The sequence below is a fragment of the Lampetra fluviatilis genome, chromosome 11, assembly GCF_964198595.1.
Source record: "Lampetra fluviatilis chromosome 11, kcLamFluv1.1, whole genome shotgun sequence".
NCBI lineage: Eukaryota > Metazoa > Chordata > Hyperoartia > Petromyzontiformes > Petromyzontidae > Lampetra > Lampetra fluviatilis.
In genome coordinates, this window is record NC_136285.1 from 99,390 (window position 1) to 115,514 (window position 16,125).

A 16,125-nucleotide genomic window follows, 5' to 3' on the forward strand; every position below is an offset into this window, starting at 1 on the left:
GGCCACGAACCGACACAATCCGTCTTCGCGGGATCGGTGGAGATCCCCGAAGAATCGACAATGTGACCCAAGTATCTAACGGACCTACGAAGGAGGTGACATTTGGCCGGTTTAAATTTCAACTTAGCCGATCGCATTCGCAAGAACACCCCTCTCAATCGCCGGAGGTGTTCCTCAAACGTTTTACTGAAAACAATGACATCGTCCATATAAATCAAGCATGTATCCCACTGCAAGCCCGACAAAACCAGCTCCATAAGTCGCTGAAACGTCGCTGGAGAGGAGTGAAGTCCCATGGGTAACCGGTTAAACTGGAACAGCCCCCCTGGAGTCCGAAATGCTGTCTTAGGTTTCGACTCTTCGTCGAGCGGCAACTGCCAAAACCCCGATAACAAATCAAGAGTCGAAAAATATCGCGCACCAGACAATGCATCGAGGGACTCATCCATCCTGGGGAGCGGATACGCGTCAGCCACAGAGATCTTATTCAGGCGACGGAAATCAACGCAGAATCGCAGGGACCCGTCCTGCTTCTTAACCAGCACAATAGGCGCTCCCCACGGGCTAGAGGAGGGCGAAATAATATCGGCTTCTAGCATATCGTTAACAGCCGACTGAACATGTTCCTTCTCCACGGGACTCAGTCGGAAGGGATTTAGCCTGACCGGCGCCGCATCGCCCGTTTCAATGTGATGGTGCAACAAATCCGTGCACCCAATGTCATACTTATGTTTACTGAATACATCAGAGAATTCAATGAGCAACTCGCGCAGCGCACCCAACTGCGCCGCCGACAAATCGTCCGAGGCGGCACATAACGAATGGACCCACTCAAGGTCTTCCCTTGGCTCAACGTTCCGCGCGGGGCTCGAGCCCACCTGCGCAACCAACCCATCATCCCCAGGGACCTGCGCCGCGTGAGCCAGCACGGTGCCCTGCGGAATGACAGCTGGTCGCGACCCCGCGTTCAAAACCATCACAAACGGATCCCTGTCAGCCCGCACCAAAGTGTGAGCCACCGATAAATCAAGACCCCCGACAGCCTTGTTAGAAGGACCCAAAAGCATACTCTGTCCCGAAGCCTCCCTCACCCATGGTTTCCGCAACCGGAGGGGAATCAACATCTGTGAACCCGGGGGCACTTGCACTGTCTGCGTCGCCACCGCTTGTATCGTAGCGCACGCCGTCCGAATGTCAGTAGGGCCCGTCAAAAATGAAATCCGGCGACCCGATGGCAGTTCAATGCATCGTTGATCGATAAGAATTTTAATGGGCATTTTAGCCAAAAAGTCAGTGCCCAAAAGACACGGAACTGCCAAAGAAGACGAAACGAAAACGGGCCCCGACAATTTGATATCTCCAATGCAAATGGACGCCCTAACCTGACCGATAATGCCCAACGATCCCCCATTAGTGGCGTAAAATGGCACATCCACTGGAAGCAGCGGACGACATTGGACTGGAAGAATATTATAAATGAGGTCCGATATAATAGTTGCCGATGCCCCCGTGTCCACTAACACCCTAATCTCAACCCCATCAATAGATCCCGTAACAACGGACGAACCCGCCGAAGCAGCCACAATTCTATGCCCCAATTCCGCCCATTCAATGTCTCCCTGGTCCCGGCCGAACCCCCCTCGCCGAACCGAATCCCCGAACCTTAACCGGCCCTCCTCCGCCGCAACGCGGCGTCCCATGTGTGCCGAATAAACAGGCCGAGCGTGTGAGGTGCCGCGACTTGCCGGGGATTGTAGAGATGACTTGGGCTCTCGGTCGTCGTCCAGCCGAGCTCCCATGGCGCGCTGCCGCGGAGCGCGGCACCCGGACGCCACGTGGCCCCGGAGGCCGCAGTTATAGCACGTGACGAGGGTCGGAGTAGATCTTGGTTGCTCCGACTTTCGGCCCGATCGCAGAGGCGACCGGGCCCCCGGCCTCCAGTCCCCTGGTCGTCCCGTGGCGAACGCCTCCTCTCGTGGGCTGACGACTTGGGGTTCGGCGACCACCAAACCCGGGGCTGCGACGACAGCAGCGTTGCAACCAACGCCTTGCTTCCGTTGTAGGGCCTCGTGCGCTTGAATACTCGTGGCGACTCTCAAAGAAGAAATATCAATCTCGTCAGCTGTGTTGATAGGGACCCCCAGGTCCTGCGCCAACTTGAGCAGCTGCTCCAAAACCATCGCGTCTTGGCCCTCCTCGTCCATCCGAGGGAACGCAGCATCAGCAAGAGCCAGCAATGCCGTGCGATAGGCCAGCGCGGTCTCCGTGGCCGCTTTCCGTCTTGCGTAGAACTGATGGCGGCATGTAGAGGGAGGCCCGTAGACCCTGGCCAACAAACCCAGCGCATCCTTCAGCGTGGAGCGGTCCGACTTCCGTGCAGCCCTGAAGGCCGCGAGCGCATCGTCGTCCAGCATGGCGGGCAATGCCCGCAGCGCCGTAGCATCGGACCACGCTGACATCTCTTGATGCGCCAAAAACCTTCGCTGAAATTGGCCCCAGTCTCCGCCTTCCGCCTTGAAGGCTGACAACGTGGGCAGGCGCTGCTGAAAAATGAAGTCATCCGCCTCGTGGTTCCTCTCCGCCTGTCCGTCGGTGTCTAAGATGGCGGCTCCAGCAGCAGACGTAAGATGGCGGACCCCCTCGCGCGCTGATGACGTCGATGCGCGCGCTTGGGAACCCACCACCACGTGGCGCTCGCCGTTCCCGCCAAAAGTAGGCCCAGGCGCAATGGCGGGAATCCCCCATTCGTTTTGGCGGGAATCTGCGGGGCGACCTTGTAAAATGTCCCCCACCCTCCCCGCTCCTCCCGACGAGCTGATCTCCGCCAAGATGGACGCGGCGGCGAGCAGCAGCTCCGCCAGTCGGGAGTGCGCCTCACGAAGCCCGGCGTCTGTCCCCGGTCGCTCGGCCGGCGCCGTCGACGGACCCTGCAGCGTGGGCAAGTCCTCTTCCTCACCCCCCGCCACCAGCGGCCCCGAGTCGTCCAGGTCTTCCTCGCGGTCAATCCCGTGGGTCCTACGGGTCTTCCTCGTCTCCATACTCGGAAGCACGTTTCACTTCTGACGCCAGATGAAGTATTGGAAAATGACGGCAGGAAACTCCTTGACGGGAACACACTTCTTTTATTAAATCTTGACTTGTAACAATACAACGCGTGGCCTCTCTTCTTCACAATGCGCTTCTCTTGACTCTGGATTCTGTGCTGCCGGCTCTCTGTGCCTCGTGTAGACTCCGCGCCTCGGCTACACTCCTCTCTCGCCTCGTGTAGACTCTGCGCCTCTGCTACACTCTCCACTCGCCTCGTGTAGACTTTGCATCTCTCTCTCTGGCTACACCGTATGCATACTCGGCTCGTGTAGACCTTCCTCTCTCGCTGGCTACACCGTATGCATACTCGGCTCGTGTAGACCGTTCTCTCTCGCTGGCTACACACTATACATCACTCAGCTCGTGTAGACCGTTCTCTCTCGCTGGCTACACACTATACATTACTCAGCTCGTGTAGACCGTTCTCTCTCGCTGGCTACACACTATACATTACTCAGCTCGTGTAGACCGTTCTCTCTCGCTGGCTACACACTATACATTACTCAGCTCGTGTAGACCGTTCCCTCTCGCTGGCTACACACTTATACCTTACTCTCCTCTACTCTCCATTACTCTCCATTACTCTCCATTACTCTCCATTACTCTCCTCTCCGGGCTCTATCTCTGCACCCTCGTCTTCATTCTTAGATGGTTCCACTTCTGCCCCTGCTCCTCTGTGCATCACCTTATATACCCCTTCTTCCCGGGAGACGGAGCGGATGCGGACCTCAACGTCGGCACCGCTCCTCAGTTACCCAATCCCCACGCGCTATCCCTACGATCCGGTTCCGCTCAGCGCGTGTTTCCACTCCCCGACCAATCACACCGCGCTGCTACCCGATCACTCCCTCTGGGCGCGTCACCGGCACACAGCCAATCAGCAGCACTACCCCCACCCGCGCACTGACGCCTGCTCCTCCCCGTCAGCGCGCGTCACCACACACACACCCGTACATACGCGCTGGCACACGACATATACACCCAGCGCGTATCACCACTACACATGCACTGCTCTTGTTGAGGAAAAGCCTAGTTACTGCTGCCTGAATGGATTGCCAGATATTCAATGGTGTTTTTTTGCAATTGAGCACAGAACTTTGCATTCCTTCCAGTCGTAATTTTTTTAAATTCGTTTAACAGTTTTAACTAACATCAAAACTAGTAAGAAAAGTGTTATTTTAAAAAGTAATTGGGCTCGGGCAGGATATAATCCTGACGAGAAGGGGTAGTGAGCGATGGTTAAGAATCACAATGGAGTTGCACTGAAGGAATGGAATGCGATCAAGGAGATGGAGTGATATAATCAGTTCGCGTGCTGGTGCTGGATGGATTCCTGCATCGCAGGATCCTGAGAGGTGGCAGTGGCATGGGGAGGTATTCATCCGGCAGTGGATTGGGCATGGCTGATAATGGTGATGAGCAGGTTTACTAAGATAGTACCTATTCGACTTGAAGGCACTACATTATTTGTAAATGTATATATTGCATGGTTGCACCTCCAATTAGCACGGTTGGCTACGTACGGTGCGAAAGAAGTTAGACATACATATGGACATTGCATTTATAACTACAGTGTTAATCTTTGAACTTGTTTTTCTCTCCATGCAGAACTTGGCCCTTTGCCGTAAGCGGTTGCTGGCGTGCATCTCTGAGAGGTCTTGTGTGCTAGACTTGATCGGTCACGCAACACCCAGTCGTCTAAGTCATACGACTCCTTCTGCCAAATGGAGCCCAGATCCTATTGGCCCACTGTCCCCAGGTATACACGTGGTATGGAACATGCAGATGTTTATGCACAAGTAGTAATAATAATTTGCTTTAGAGTAGCTTTCTTTATGCCGGGGTGTCTCACAGCTTTTAATACGTGAGAAGCACCTTACATCTCATCTCAAATACTTTAAGGGTACCCCCAGTGGCAGCAGTCTCTGGAGCACAAGGTGACTCAGCACCTCGCCTGCAAGAAGGCATTCGTATTGTCAGTCGGGGAGATTCTTGATATGTGTTTTCCAATGGAGTAATTCACTCCGTAATTTTGGGAATTTATAAATATATGTTTTACTATGATGCCAGCGCACATGGCCTACTCATTTCGAGTTACATTAGAGGATTTTTAACGTCCACTGTAAATTAAGCAGATGGTGTGTGGTAATATACCATGAAGGCACACCGCAGTATCAACCAGGGTGGCCTGCTAGGTTCAAACCATGAACCTCTGCAACAAGCACCAAACGTCCTGCTGGGCCATGTCACTACCAAATAGTACAGTACCATGTATTGGGAGTAATAATGTTACAGGACACACATGCCATGCCTTAATGTCATACGTCAAGAGTACTTACAACATCACACAGTGATTCAAGGGAGTACACAGTCCTGTGAGTCCAAAGAGTTGAGCGAGACCGGAGCCATATAATACAGCACAATATGACCAATAAGGGCCAATTACTTCTACATATATATAATTTACATTTGTATATCCGTTCATTTATCTATCATGCTCTTGAATTCCCAAACGCTGTGTGGGAGAACAAAATCCATAAAATATAAACAATTTCCCTTGCCGAGGACATTCCCAGGAAATTGTATAAAAGGTCTGTGAAGATGGATTATAAATGAATGTGACATTCCTTTATTATTGTTAACGAATGTGCTGAAACAGGTAAAACATTTATTAGTCAATGCCTGTGTCCTCTCCATTTGCGCTTAGGTTGAGTTGGGATTGTCCAGATTTGGCATGGAAATTCGTCAGTGCTTCTTCCACCACACACGCCATGGTTCTGGTTATGGCTGTGATTATAATATGGTTATGGTTGTGGTTAGAATATGGTTATGGTCGTGATTATAATGTGCTCATTATTGTGGTTATAATGTGGTAGTTGTGGTTATGGTTGTGCTTAAAATATGTTTACGTTTTTGGTTACGTGTTTGTGGTTATAATTTAGTTATGGTTGTGTTTTGAATAAGCTTATGGTTGTGGATAGCATGTGTCTGGTTGTGATTATTTAACGTGGTGATGGTTATAATGTGATGGTTGTGTTTATAATTTGTTAGTGATTATAATGTGGTTATTATGGTTGTGGTTAAAATGTAGTTTTGGTTGGGATTATATGCTCCTATTGTTGTTAGAATATGGTTATGGTTTTGGTTAGGTTATCATGGTTATGGTTATAATGTGGTTGTGGTTATGGTTATTTGGGTTGTGGTTATGTTGTGGATATTTTGTTCTGGATATATTGTAGTTCTGGTGGTAATGTGGTAGTTATAGTTGGTTATGTTTTGATTTTGGTAATGTAACTGTTGTTGTAATGTTGAAGTTATGTGGTTGTGCTTAGAAAGTTGTGGTTATGTTGTGGTCTCAATGGGGTTATAATGTGTTGTGGTTATAATGTGCCTGGTGTGGTTGTGCTTAAATTGTGGTTGTGGTTATATTTTGGCTGCTGTGGTTGTGATTCTGTGGTTGTTATGCTTGTGGTTGCAATGTGGTTATAGTTTTTAAGATGCAGGTTGTGGATATAGTTGTGGTTATATTGCAGCTATTGTGGTTATGTCTCTGTAGTTGTGGTTGATGGTTGTAGTTATAGTGTGGCTTTATTTGTGGTTGTAAAATAGTTGTACAACTGTTACTACTATTTATACACGTTGTGATAATATTAACAATATTTGTTTTAATTTGTTGTTGATGTTGATATATTATTGCTGTTGATGTTGATATGAACATTATTACTGTTGATAATGTCACAACATTGTTGATGTTGTTATGATATTGTTGTTGATTTAGAATTGACTAGTGAGTGTCATCAAGGAATCCATATAATTTGCAGTCACTTAAGTAATATCCTGCACAAATGCGTGGTAAGTGCTAGTACATAATAAATACATACAGGCAGACCTCGCTTGTCGCTGAACATGCGTTCCTGAAAAAGTGAGCACTCATCGAATAAGCGGTAAATGGGGTCATAATACCATTCTATATATGCAGATGCGTTCCCGACAGCGTTATTTCTTTTGTATGAGTAATATAAGAATAATTTATTATAACATCAGTAAGTATGATGTACTGTACTCATGAGTGCATTCTACTGCACCCCTACAAGACAGCGGTGAGAGGCGAGGTTGTTGGAGCTGCTGCTGCACTCCCAATCGCGGTCATTCTCAGTGAGGTTTATTTTAGGTGGAGCCTGAGAGACTTTATCCTGTTTTTGTGAGTTCTTATCTCACTAACATTGACATTTAAAAAATAAAAATAGATTTAAAAAAATGTAATTGTGACTACAAATCATGATAAAACTAAGCTCAACTATTTTTATTTTACCAGGCAAGGCCCACTGAGCTATATATCTCTTTTTTAGAAGCGACCTAGCCACAAATTGTAGCCTAATGAAGTGGCTTATCACGTGGAATTTTGTAGGAGCCAATCGAATCTCTGGGGGTGGGGTCTGGTTGGCTGAGAGCCATGCATCAGAGAATGATGGGGGTGGGTACATTTCCTCGACCAGCACTGCTGCGTATTCTCACAAAAATGTGTAGGTGCTTTACAGTATAGATGTTTTGATCTTACATTTTTTCGTAAACATTTTCTCCAGGACAAGGAGTGCTATAAAGAATCAGCATTCTACGGGGTCGCACTAGTGAGGTTTCCCTGTTAGTACATTTGGTTATTGTGACATTTTGTATTATACACAAAGGCACTATGGGTATGCTGTGTAAACCCAGCAAGGACCTGGGTTTGATTCCCAACTTTGATGCCTTTATGTGTGAAGTTATGATCAACCCCTGTCCTGTGTGGGTTTTCTCCAGGTTATCTGGTTTCATCCCATAAGCTAACAAAGCAATGTAAGAAGGGGTGTTAACTAAACATCCCAATGCTGAATTATTACCTGAAAATTAGTCAATTGGGATTATACATAGCAACATTACCCCCGACTCCACAGTCTTGGTCGGACCATCCAGACAAAGTATCTTGAGACTGACTGAGGCTACGCTGGGTAAGCAAACAATAATAATACAATACCACATTATAAATTATGTTCTCTGCATAATCTCCGATATGCACCTGTGGATAAAATCCTTGTGCCCACGTATGTCAGAGTGCGCCCGCGTGCTGGAAGAAGCTGCACAAGGTCAGAAGGAGGTGATGGCAATCCGCTCTGAGATTAGTCACGTGATCAAGAAGGTGGCTCACCTGCAGAGCAGAGCACGCCAGCGTGTGACACAAGGTTTGGGCCAGAAGCTAGTGGAGACCAACTGCCTCGCGGTAATCAGCGCAGCACATACCACACACAGAAACGTGCACAGCTCTCACACAGATAGTCATAATGACAATGATATGTCTTTGCCCTTTTTTTTGGGGTTGCCACAGTGACTCAGAGATGTTATTTCCCTCGCCTGGTATGCAGGAGGTCGAGGGTTCGATCCCGACCCTGCCGCCTGTATATTTGGAGTTTGCATGTTCTCTCTCCCTGTGGTCGCATGGATTTTCTCTGAGTCCTCCTGTTTTTTCTTCCACATTTAGAATTAACATCACACGTTTAGAGTATTTCACTGCTATTAATTTCTGCATGATAAGCCACTTCGTTAAGCTATAATTTGTGGCCAGGTCGCTTCTGGAAAAGAGCTATATAGCTCAGTGTGCCTTACCTGGTAAAAGAAAAATAGTTTAGTGTTAGCATCTCATAGTTCTTTACACACAAAATAAGCAAATTGCATCTCATCTGATCTCAAATATTGAAAGAGCTCCCCCAGTGGCAGCTGTCCCTGAGGCACAAGGTGACTCAGAATCTGGCCCTGTTGTAAGGCATTCTTGTGCTAGTGGGAGTGATATTGCTATACCTTATCCCAGTTGAATAATTTTTGGATCATTTTTCGAATTGGACAAAATCGGACCTTGACGCTGGCACACAATGGCCTCTTTTCAAATGACGTCATGAGATCTTTAACGTTCGTTGTGAAGCAAACTGCATAGTATGAATAATTCACACCAAAGAAATAACCAGGATTCGTTGACCACACGGAACGCACACACCTCTCAAGTGGATGGTGACTTACACTCTGTTAGTAGCTTGAATCCAGTTGTGCATTAAAAACATTGCAAAAAAGTAGAAATCATGAAACAATGATGGATGTCTTGTTTTTTCCAGCGAGCGCTGCAAGTGAGCGCAGGCCACACACGCATGGCAATCCACCAAGCACAGAGGTGGCATGCGGCGATCTCAACAGCACAGGGGTACATAGAGGTGAGCGTGTTCCCAGTCACGCACAAAGATACAAAAATCCCCCATGCAGCCTTTTGCAAGTGCTATTAGCAAGCACCTATTAAGGCTGGCATTACACACAGGGGGGGGGGGGGGGGCACCATGCTGGCTGCCTTTGTCTCCCAAATGCTATTTTACACACTGCAATAGGTACTCATGTCGGTGTGAGTCGTCCTAGGGTAGGCCCAGGACTAGTTCAGATCTTTATCACCGATGTTGCTGTGAGTCAGAATCAAACTTGGACCACCGGGTCTGTAAAGCAGTGCCCTGACCACTGCACTACAGCTTCCCACTAGACACCCACGCAGTCACGTACACACACACATAGATGGACTAATTCACGTGATGAAGTTAGAAATGGCATTTGTACTGTAAATTCAGGCACAAAAATTACGAAAACAAACGTTTTAAGTCTTGGCTTTACACACTTATACTCTAAGCTGTTCTCATTCTAACTCCACTCAAAATATGTTCATTTATAATGAAAATTATTACTCTATCTACAGACCAGCAGAAGAATAATAGTGTAGTGTCAGAAGTCTCTTCTTCCTTCTCCTCGAGGCTTGTGTGTGTGTGTGCGGGTGGCGTGTGTCGCGCACACACTCAGTCGAAGACGAGGTGGTCGCAGAAGGCACGGTCCTTCCCTTTTATTGTGTTCACGCCACCAACTCCAGCCCCCTATCTCACGACCACGTTACCATACGACCCGGCCCAGACACGACCCTGTCTGCGTTGCACCAACGGCGTCGACCGAGACAACCAACTACTGTCCGGCCGCGTAAAGATTGGGCGAAGGCGGCAGCGAGGACAGCGACGACGAGTTCACTCCCAGAACCGGCATCCTGGAGCTTTTGTAATTTTCTTTGAGGTGCACCGAGTGAGCCAGGGGAAGAGACGGGTACTTGTTACCATTATGGAGCAGCACGGCTTTGAGGCTCCTGGATGAGCTATCAATGAAGAGGCGCCACTCACTTTGGTTACAGGTGATTCCGATTGCCTCAAACAGACTGGTCACATTGTGGCCGAAGCAGAGCCCATCTTGACGGGTGAAGAAGCTGCAAAAAGGTTTGTGATGCTTCCTCTGATCTGCGACTTGCACAAAAGCTCGGAATTGGACTTGGTGAGACCAAGATCTCTGATCAAGTCGTTGAGGTTTTTTTGGTTGGGGTAGTGTAATGCAAGCAAGGAATGAGGGGGCGGAGTCTGGGTCACGTGAGGAGAAGGAGGAGTCAGGGTCACGTGAGAGAGAGGATTTAGGGGGAGAACCGGAAGGGATCTGGGAGTTGAGAAGGAGTGGAAACAGGAGGAGGCCACGCTGGGCAGTGGCGAGAGGGTGGCGCGATTGCCACGTGGTGGAAGGCCACGGCACCGTCGGCCAGCGGTGTACGTGGGGCACAGCAGAGCTAGTGGAGTGTGGGAAGCCAGCCGGGCGTGAAGAGCTGGCAGAGTGTGCGGGGCACACAGAGCGGCAGTGGGGCTGCAGAGCGGAGCAGCGGTGTGGCTGCAGACGGAGCAGCGGTGTAGCTGCAGAGCAGAGCAGCAGTGTGGCTGCAGGGTGTACGGTGGAGGAGGTGCAGGTCTGAGCGAGGACGCCGTAGGGGCGAGAGAGAGACGAGAACCCGAATAAAGGACAACGGAGATCTACACTGGTGAAGAGTCCTTTTATTACATTGGTGTCGGAAGTGAAACGGCATGTCAAAACAGCTCAGAAGAAAGAACGTCCCTGCACTATCTTCTGTACCATCTTTTGATGACGATCTTCCTCCGGCGGTGGCGCTAACGACGATGGAGGGAGGAGGCGACGCAGGGACGAGCGACGCGACGGGGGTGCAGGACGTTGCCGGCTCAGGAGGTCCGTCCGCGTTGGTGGACGCCGACGGAGGATGGCGACACGTGGCGGCCCAACTTGAGTCGCTGAAGGCTGTTTTAACGCAGTTATGCACCCTTGTGACGCCCACGACGAGTTCGGGGAGGCCAAGCGGGGACCATCCGACTGGGGCCTTGCCGACGCAGTCGGCCCTCTCCGACACGCGGCACGAAACCGCCATCTTGGGCGTGGCTGGGGAGGAACGGCGGGAAGCCGCCATCTTGCGCCCTCCACCGCGGGGAGCCGCCATTTTGAACACGTTGCGGAGTGACGCCATCTTGTCGCTGCCGCTCGAATCATCATCGACGGAAGACGGCGGAGCAGGGACCCGCAGCCATCGTCTAACAACTATGAAAGAGTTCTCCATCGGCGGAGATTGGAGCGCATTCGCCTGCCGTTTTAAAGCGGCTGTACGATCCGCGAAATGGACGGACGCGGAAGCATTGGAGGTTCTGCCAACTCTTCTTGACGACGAGTCCGTCAGGTTCTTCCGCTCCATCAAGGCCGAAAAGAAGAGGACGCTACAGGGGGTGTTTGAAGAAATGGCGGAGGCGTATGAACCCCCGGACGATGCTCATCATAGGTTCGTGCAGCGACAACGGGCACCTGAAGAATCGCCGGTGGCTTTCCGGGGAGCCGTGCTGGAGCTGGCTATGGCCGCGTATCCGGAGACGGAGCCCGATTTGTTGGAACCCCTGATATTGGGGAAGATGTTGGAGTTATCCAGGGACTTGGGCATCCCCATGCCGGTGTGCGGGCACGATAAGTTAACGTCCCGTGCGGCGGCTAAGTGCCTGGATGCCCAATTTAGCCTTCGACGGTGGAAACAGGTGTCAGCTTGGACGGGGGGCCCCTCGGTCGAAGGCGGTGCGACAGGATGGGACCTGAAGAAGGCTGTCTACGTTCGGGACGACAGGGGACCTGAGGAGTTGACGGCAGCATCCACCCAGTGGCCTGCTCGAGGGGGAGCGGGGTTGCGCTCCGGGCCGCCGGCGCGGGAGCGCCAAGACAGAGGGGGTGCTGCACGGCGAACCGACTTGGCGTGTTTCCGCTGCGGCCGTAAAGGCCACTTCGCCAGAGATTGTTGGGCTCGCATTCTGCTGCTGCCCCAGCAGGAGGCCTCGATCACGGACGCGACGCGGCAGGACCATCCAGGACAGACGAACCGGCCGTGAAACTGGCGGATGCAGCCAATCCTGCTCCGGGTGGGCCTACCACGGCGACGGGGACACTTGACCCCGCTGCCCCTCCAACCCCACCACGGACGCGATTGCGGGAGACCCCGGCGACGGGTCTCTCTGGGGAACGGGACTTTGGTGTTGACGGGCCTCCAACAGCGGCGGGCGGTTCCGATCCCGTCGCTCTTAAAACCCTGTCGCGGTCATGGTCTGTGGGGGGGCCGCCTCCCGTTCGGGACGGGCCGGCGACCCGCACGCGTTCCAAGTCTTTTTCCTTTCGTTAATTATTGTTCTTGTTGTTGTTGTTCGTTAATTGTTGTTCTTGTTGTTGTGTTGTTATAATCTCCGTTGTCTGGTGATGCCCGATGGTTGTGAATTGCTCGCATTATTTTGTTCTCTTGCAGCCGGGACGGCTGGGTTTTTCATCAGGAGGGGGGTCATGTAATGCGAGCAAGGAATGAGGGGGCGGAGTCTGGGTCACGTGAGGAGAAGGAGGAGTCAGGGTCACGTGAGAGAGAGGATTTAGGGGGAGAACCGGAAGGGATCTGGGAGTTGAGAAGGAGTGGAAACAGGAGGAGGCCACGCTGGGCAGTGGCGAGAGGGTGGCGCGATTGCCACGTGGTGGGAGGCCACGGCACCGTCGGCCAGCGGTGTACGTGGGGCACAGCAGAGCTAGTGGAGTGTGGGAAACCAGCCGGGCGTGAAGAGCTGGCAGAGTGTGCGGGGCACACAGAACGGCAGTGGGGCTGCAGAGCGGAGCAGCGGTGTGGCTGCAGACGGAGCAGCGGTGTAGCTGCAGAGCGGAGCAGCAGTGTGGCTGCAGGGTGTACGGTGGAGGAGGTGCGGGTCTGAGTGAGGACGCCGTAGGGGCGAGAGAGAGACGAGAACCCGAATAAAGGACAACGGAGATCTACACTGGTGAAGAGTCCTTTTATTACAGTAGTATGGGTTTCTCTCCTCAGCTCCACCTCTGAAATTGTCATCTGGATCTACAACATCTTCCTCACACTCTGACTTGCTGCTCTCTTCTAAAGACGGCTGCTCTCTCTCCAGAAGAGTGGGTACGGGGAGCTTATGGCAGTGTGGCACCGGGGCGATAGATGAAGGAAGGTCCAGATATGTGATAGCAGGTGCATTCTTTCCAGTCCTACGTTTGGAAGGGTCGACCATGCAGAAGCAGCAGTTGCTTGAGTGGTCAGTGGGTTTCTGTCAAATTCTTGGGATAGCGAACTTCATGGCTCTCTTTTCCCCTCTGTACCATCCTACAAAAATACATGTATTTCACCCATGACTAATGTGTAAGAGATTCTCACAACATTTTGCATATAAGATATATTTTTTTCAATAACATTTAAAATTGTAAAATTATTTTAAAATTAAAAACTTGTACAATTTAATTTTTTTAAACAAATTTTATAACAAAATTCCGAGCAACAATTGTCCATCTTACCCTCCAGAGTTTTATTGCATTGCTCGCATGGGAAATGAGGTGCCCAGGGTTTGTCTCGATCCCCGACAAGCATGCCGTAATATCCTAAATATGCCTTGTGGGCCTCACACATCTTAGCAGATGCTGCCAAAGAGTACTTTTTCGCTCTTGTCTTGATAAATTGGCCACAGACATAGCAAAATGCGTCTTTCGGATGCTTGCAGCCACTTGATGCCATTTCAGAAAAATGCAAATATGTATTCACTTAGGCAGCTGAAACTAAACTGACTTCTATTTATATTACTGGAAAGTTCTAGAATGTTCTAGAAGTTACTCCAAGTTTACTCACCACTGAATCTATCTGGAATGTTCTGGAAGATAGGTCAATTTCAAAATATCACTGTCCTGGTCACAAAGCAAAGTTTGTGGGGAATATTAGCCATTTTCTGTACTTTTGAGCAATTGCAGAGCTAGGATTTTCAGGTAGGGGGGGCAACCCCTCCAGCAATGAAATATGTTAGGAGTTGTTAGTAAGTAGGGACTTGTCCCTTGCTTTTTATTCGACGCGTGTGCGGCGATGGCGCAGCCATCGATCGAGGGTCGAATTGGAACCGTGTGTGATCGGCATCGCGCTCGCTGAAGGTATGCCTTCAGGGAAGTCGTGTACTGTATACGCAACTGCGCACACTTCTGTGAGTCACTTATAACTGCTTTGCCGTTACTTATTGCTAATTATGGACACAGACTATTGTCCTATCATCTCATAGAGTCCCTGGCACGTAATAATATGCTACACAGTGGCGGTGGGGGTCACAAAATGCCGATTTATTACTAACTAGCTTTACTACCCAGCTTCGCCCAGGACTTGGATTCACCACGCCCGGCCGCCTTTGTCTCCCCAGTGGCGATGTTCACACACCACACTAATGACTCGTTTGAGGCTGAGTCGACCTAGGGGAGGCCCAGGACCGGTTCAAATAATCGTCACCAGTGGTGGCTGAGAGCGGGAATCGACCTCGGGTCGTCGGGTTCATAACGCAGCGCGCTTCCACATGTGCAGGTCACATGACATGTGACATTACAGCTCACTTGCCGTGCAAAAAAATATGCATTATTGAGCCCCCCTCCCCAAAAAAATATACAAAAGTATATTTTTGCATTGTCTACAGTCTGGAAAGTACCCACATGGCAAATTTCAAGTTTGTTGCATGTCGGGAAGTACGCTAAACATTTTGAACAGACACACATAATCACAAATTTCCCCTATATATAGATAAACCCCAATGATCTGATCGAAATTAGGGATTTTGATCGGATCACTGGCTCCGCCACTGCTTTTGGGGCATAAGCAATTGGGAAATAACACTACCCAGGAGCAATTCTTTTAAAAAAAAAATTGTTACACAGTGTAATATATGCATTGTCTTTGAAACTGATTGGTCCACACCAGAGACAGGATTGATCGTAGACAGACCAGCCTAAATGTTTAAAGCTGACCCGTATGCTCCTTCAAATTTGTCTGCATTTTGCATGCATAGAGAAGGTTGGGCATAACTGTGGCTGAAATGAACTTTAGCATCATATGGAGTGATAGCTCAGGTAGTTTCCACAGTGCCTCAGCTGCTAATCCGGAGCTGGTCAGAAGCACACTGCCCAGATACAGAAACTTATCCAGTCTCTCCACATCTGCCTCATCACCAATGGGCAGGCGCGGTTCGTCCACTAGGGGCGTTGGGGTGCCACCCCACCAAGCAGCTGGAAATGAGAAATTATTTTTCTAATAAAAATTACTTTTCTTTAAATTGTTTTGTTGTGTTTAAAAAAATATATACATATAATAATTATTTCAACGTGAATTACCTAATGTCCATATTAGAAACTGCTGCAACACAGTCTGATTGTGTCCCGGTGAGGTCTCGGGGTGGCTGTGAAGGCGTCCGAGTGAGAGATATCCTTTCATTCATTGCGATTAGTTTAGCATTTTAGCCACGCCTTTTGAGACCCATTCAGGGCGGTGAAAAAGGCGCCCATGGCTGTAATTGCTATGTCACAACGCGAGATTGCACTGTGCAAATATAGCAGGTCATGGCCTACATGCTATAGGCTTTTGGCATGTCAAAGGAGTTGTGTAGTGTGGACTTTATGGTCATGGGGACAGCATTTGAGTACTTTGTTTTGTATTATTTATAAATGCCTATTGTAGGTAGATAAGTCAGTCATACTCTTTGGTTCTTTCGGTAAAGTCACGTAGGTATAAAATAAATCACGACGTTTCGATCGCAACACAAGCGGTCGTCCTCAGGCAGAAACTAT

The 16,125-nt window shown here is 49.8% G+C and overlaps 1 protein-coding gene across 5 annotated transcripts in view; it reads left to right on the forward strand.

Moving 5' to 3' along the window:
* The window catches only part of LOC144934667 (tektin-like protein 1), a 55,765-nt gene that overhangs the window by 32,403 nt on the left and 7,237 nt on the right, over window positions 1-16,125 (forward strand). For all 5 annotated transcript variants that reach the window (XM_078860719.1, XM_078860715.1, XM_078860717.1 and 2 more), the window contains 3 exons: window positions 4,696-4,846; window positions 8,175-8,341; window positions 9,225-9,320. In XM_078860719.1, the coding sequence (XP_078716845.1) occupies window positions 4,696-4,846; window positions 8,175-8,341; window positions 9,225-9,320 (414 nt within the window). The remainder of the gene's footprint in view (window positions 1-4,695; window positions 4,847-8,174; window positions 8,342-9,224; window positions 9,321-16,125) is intronic.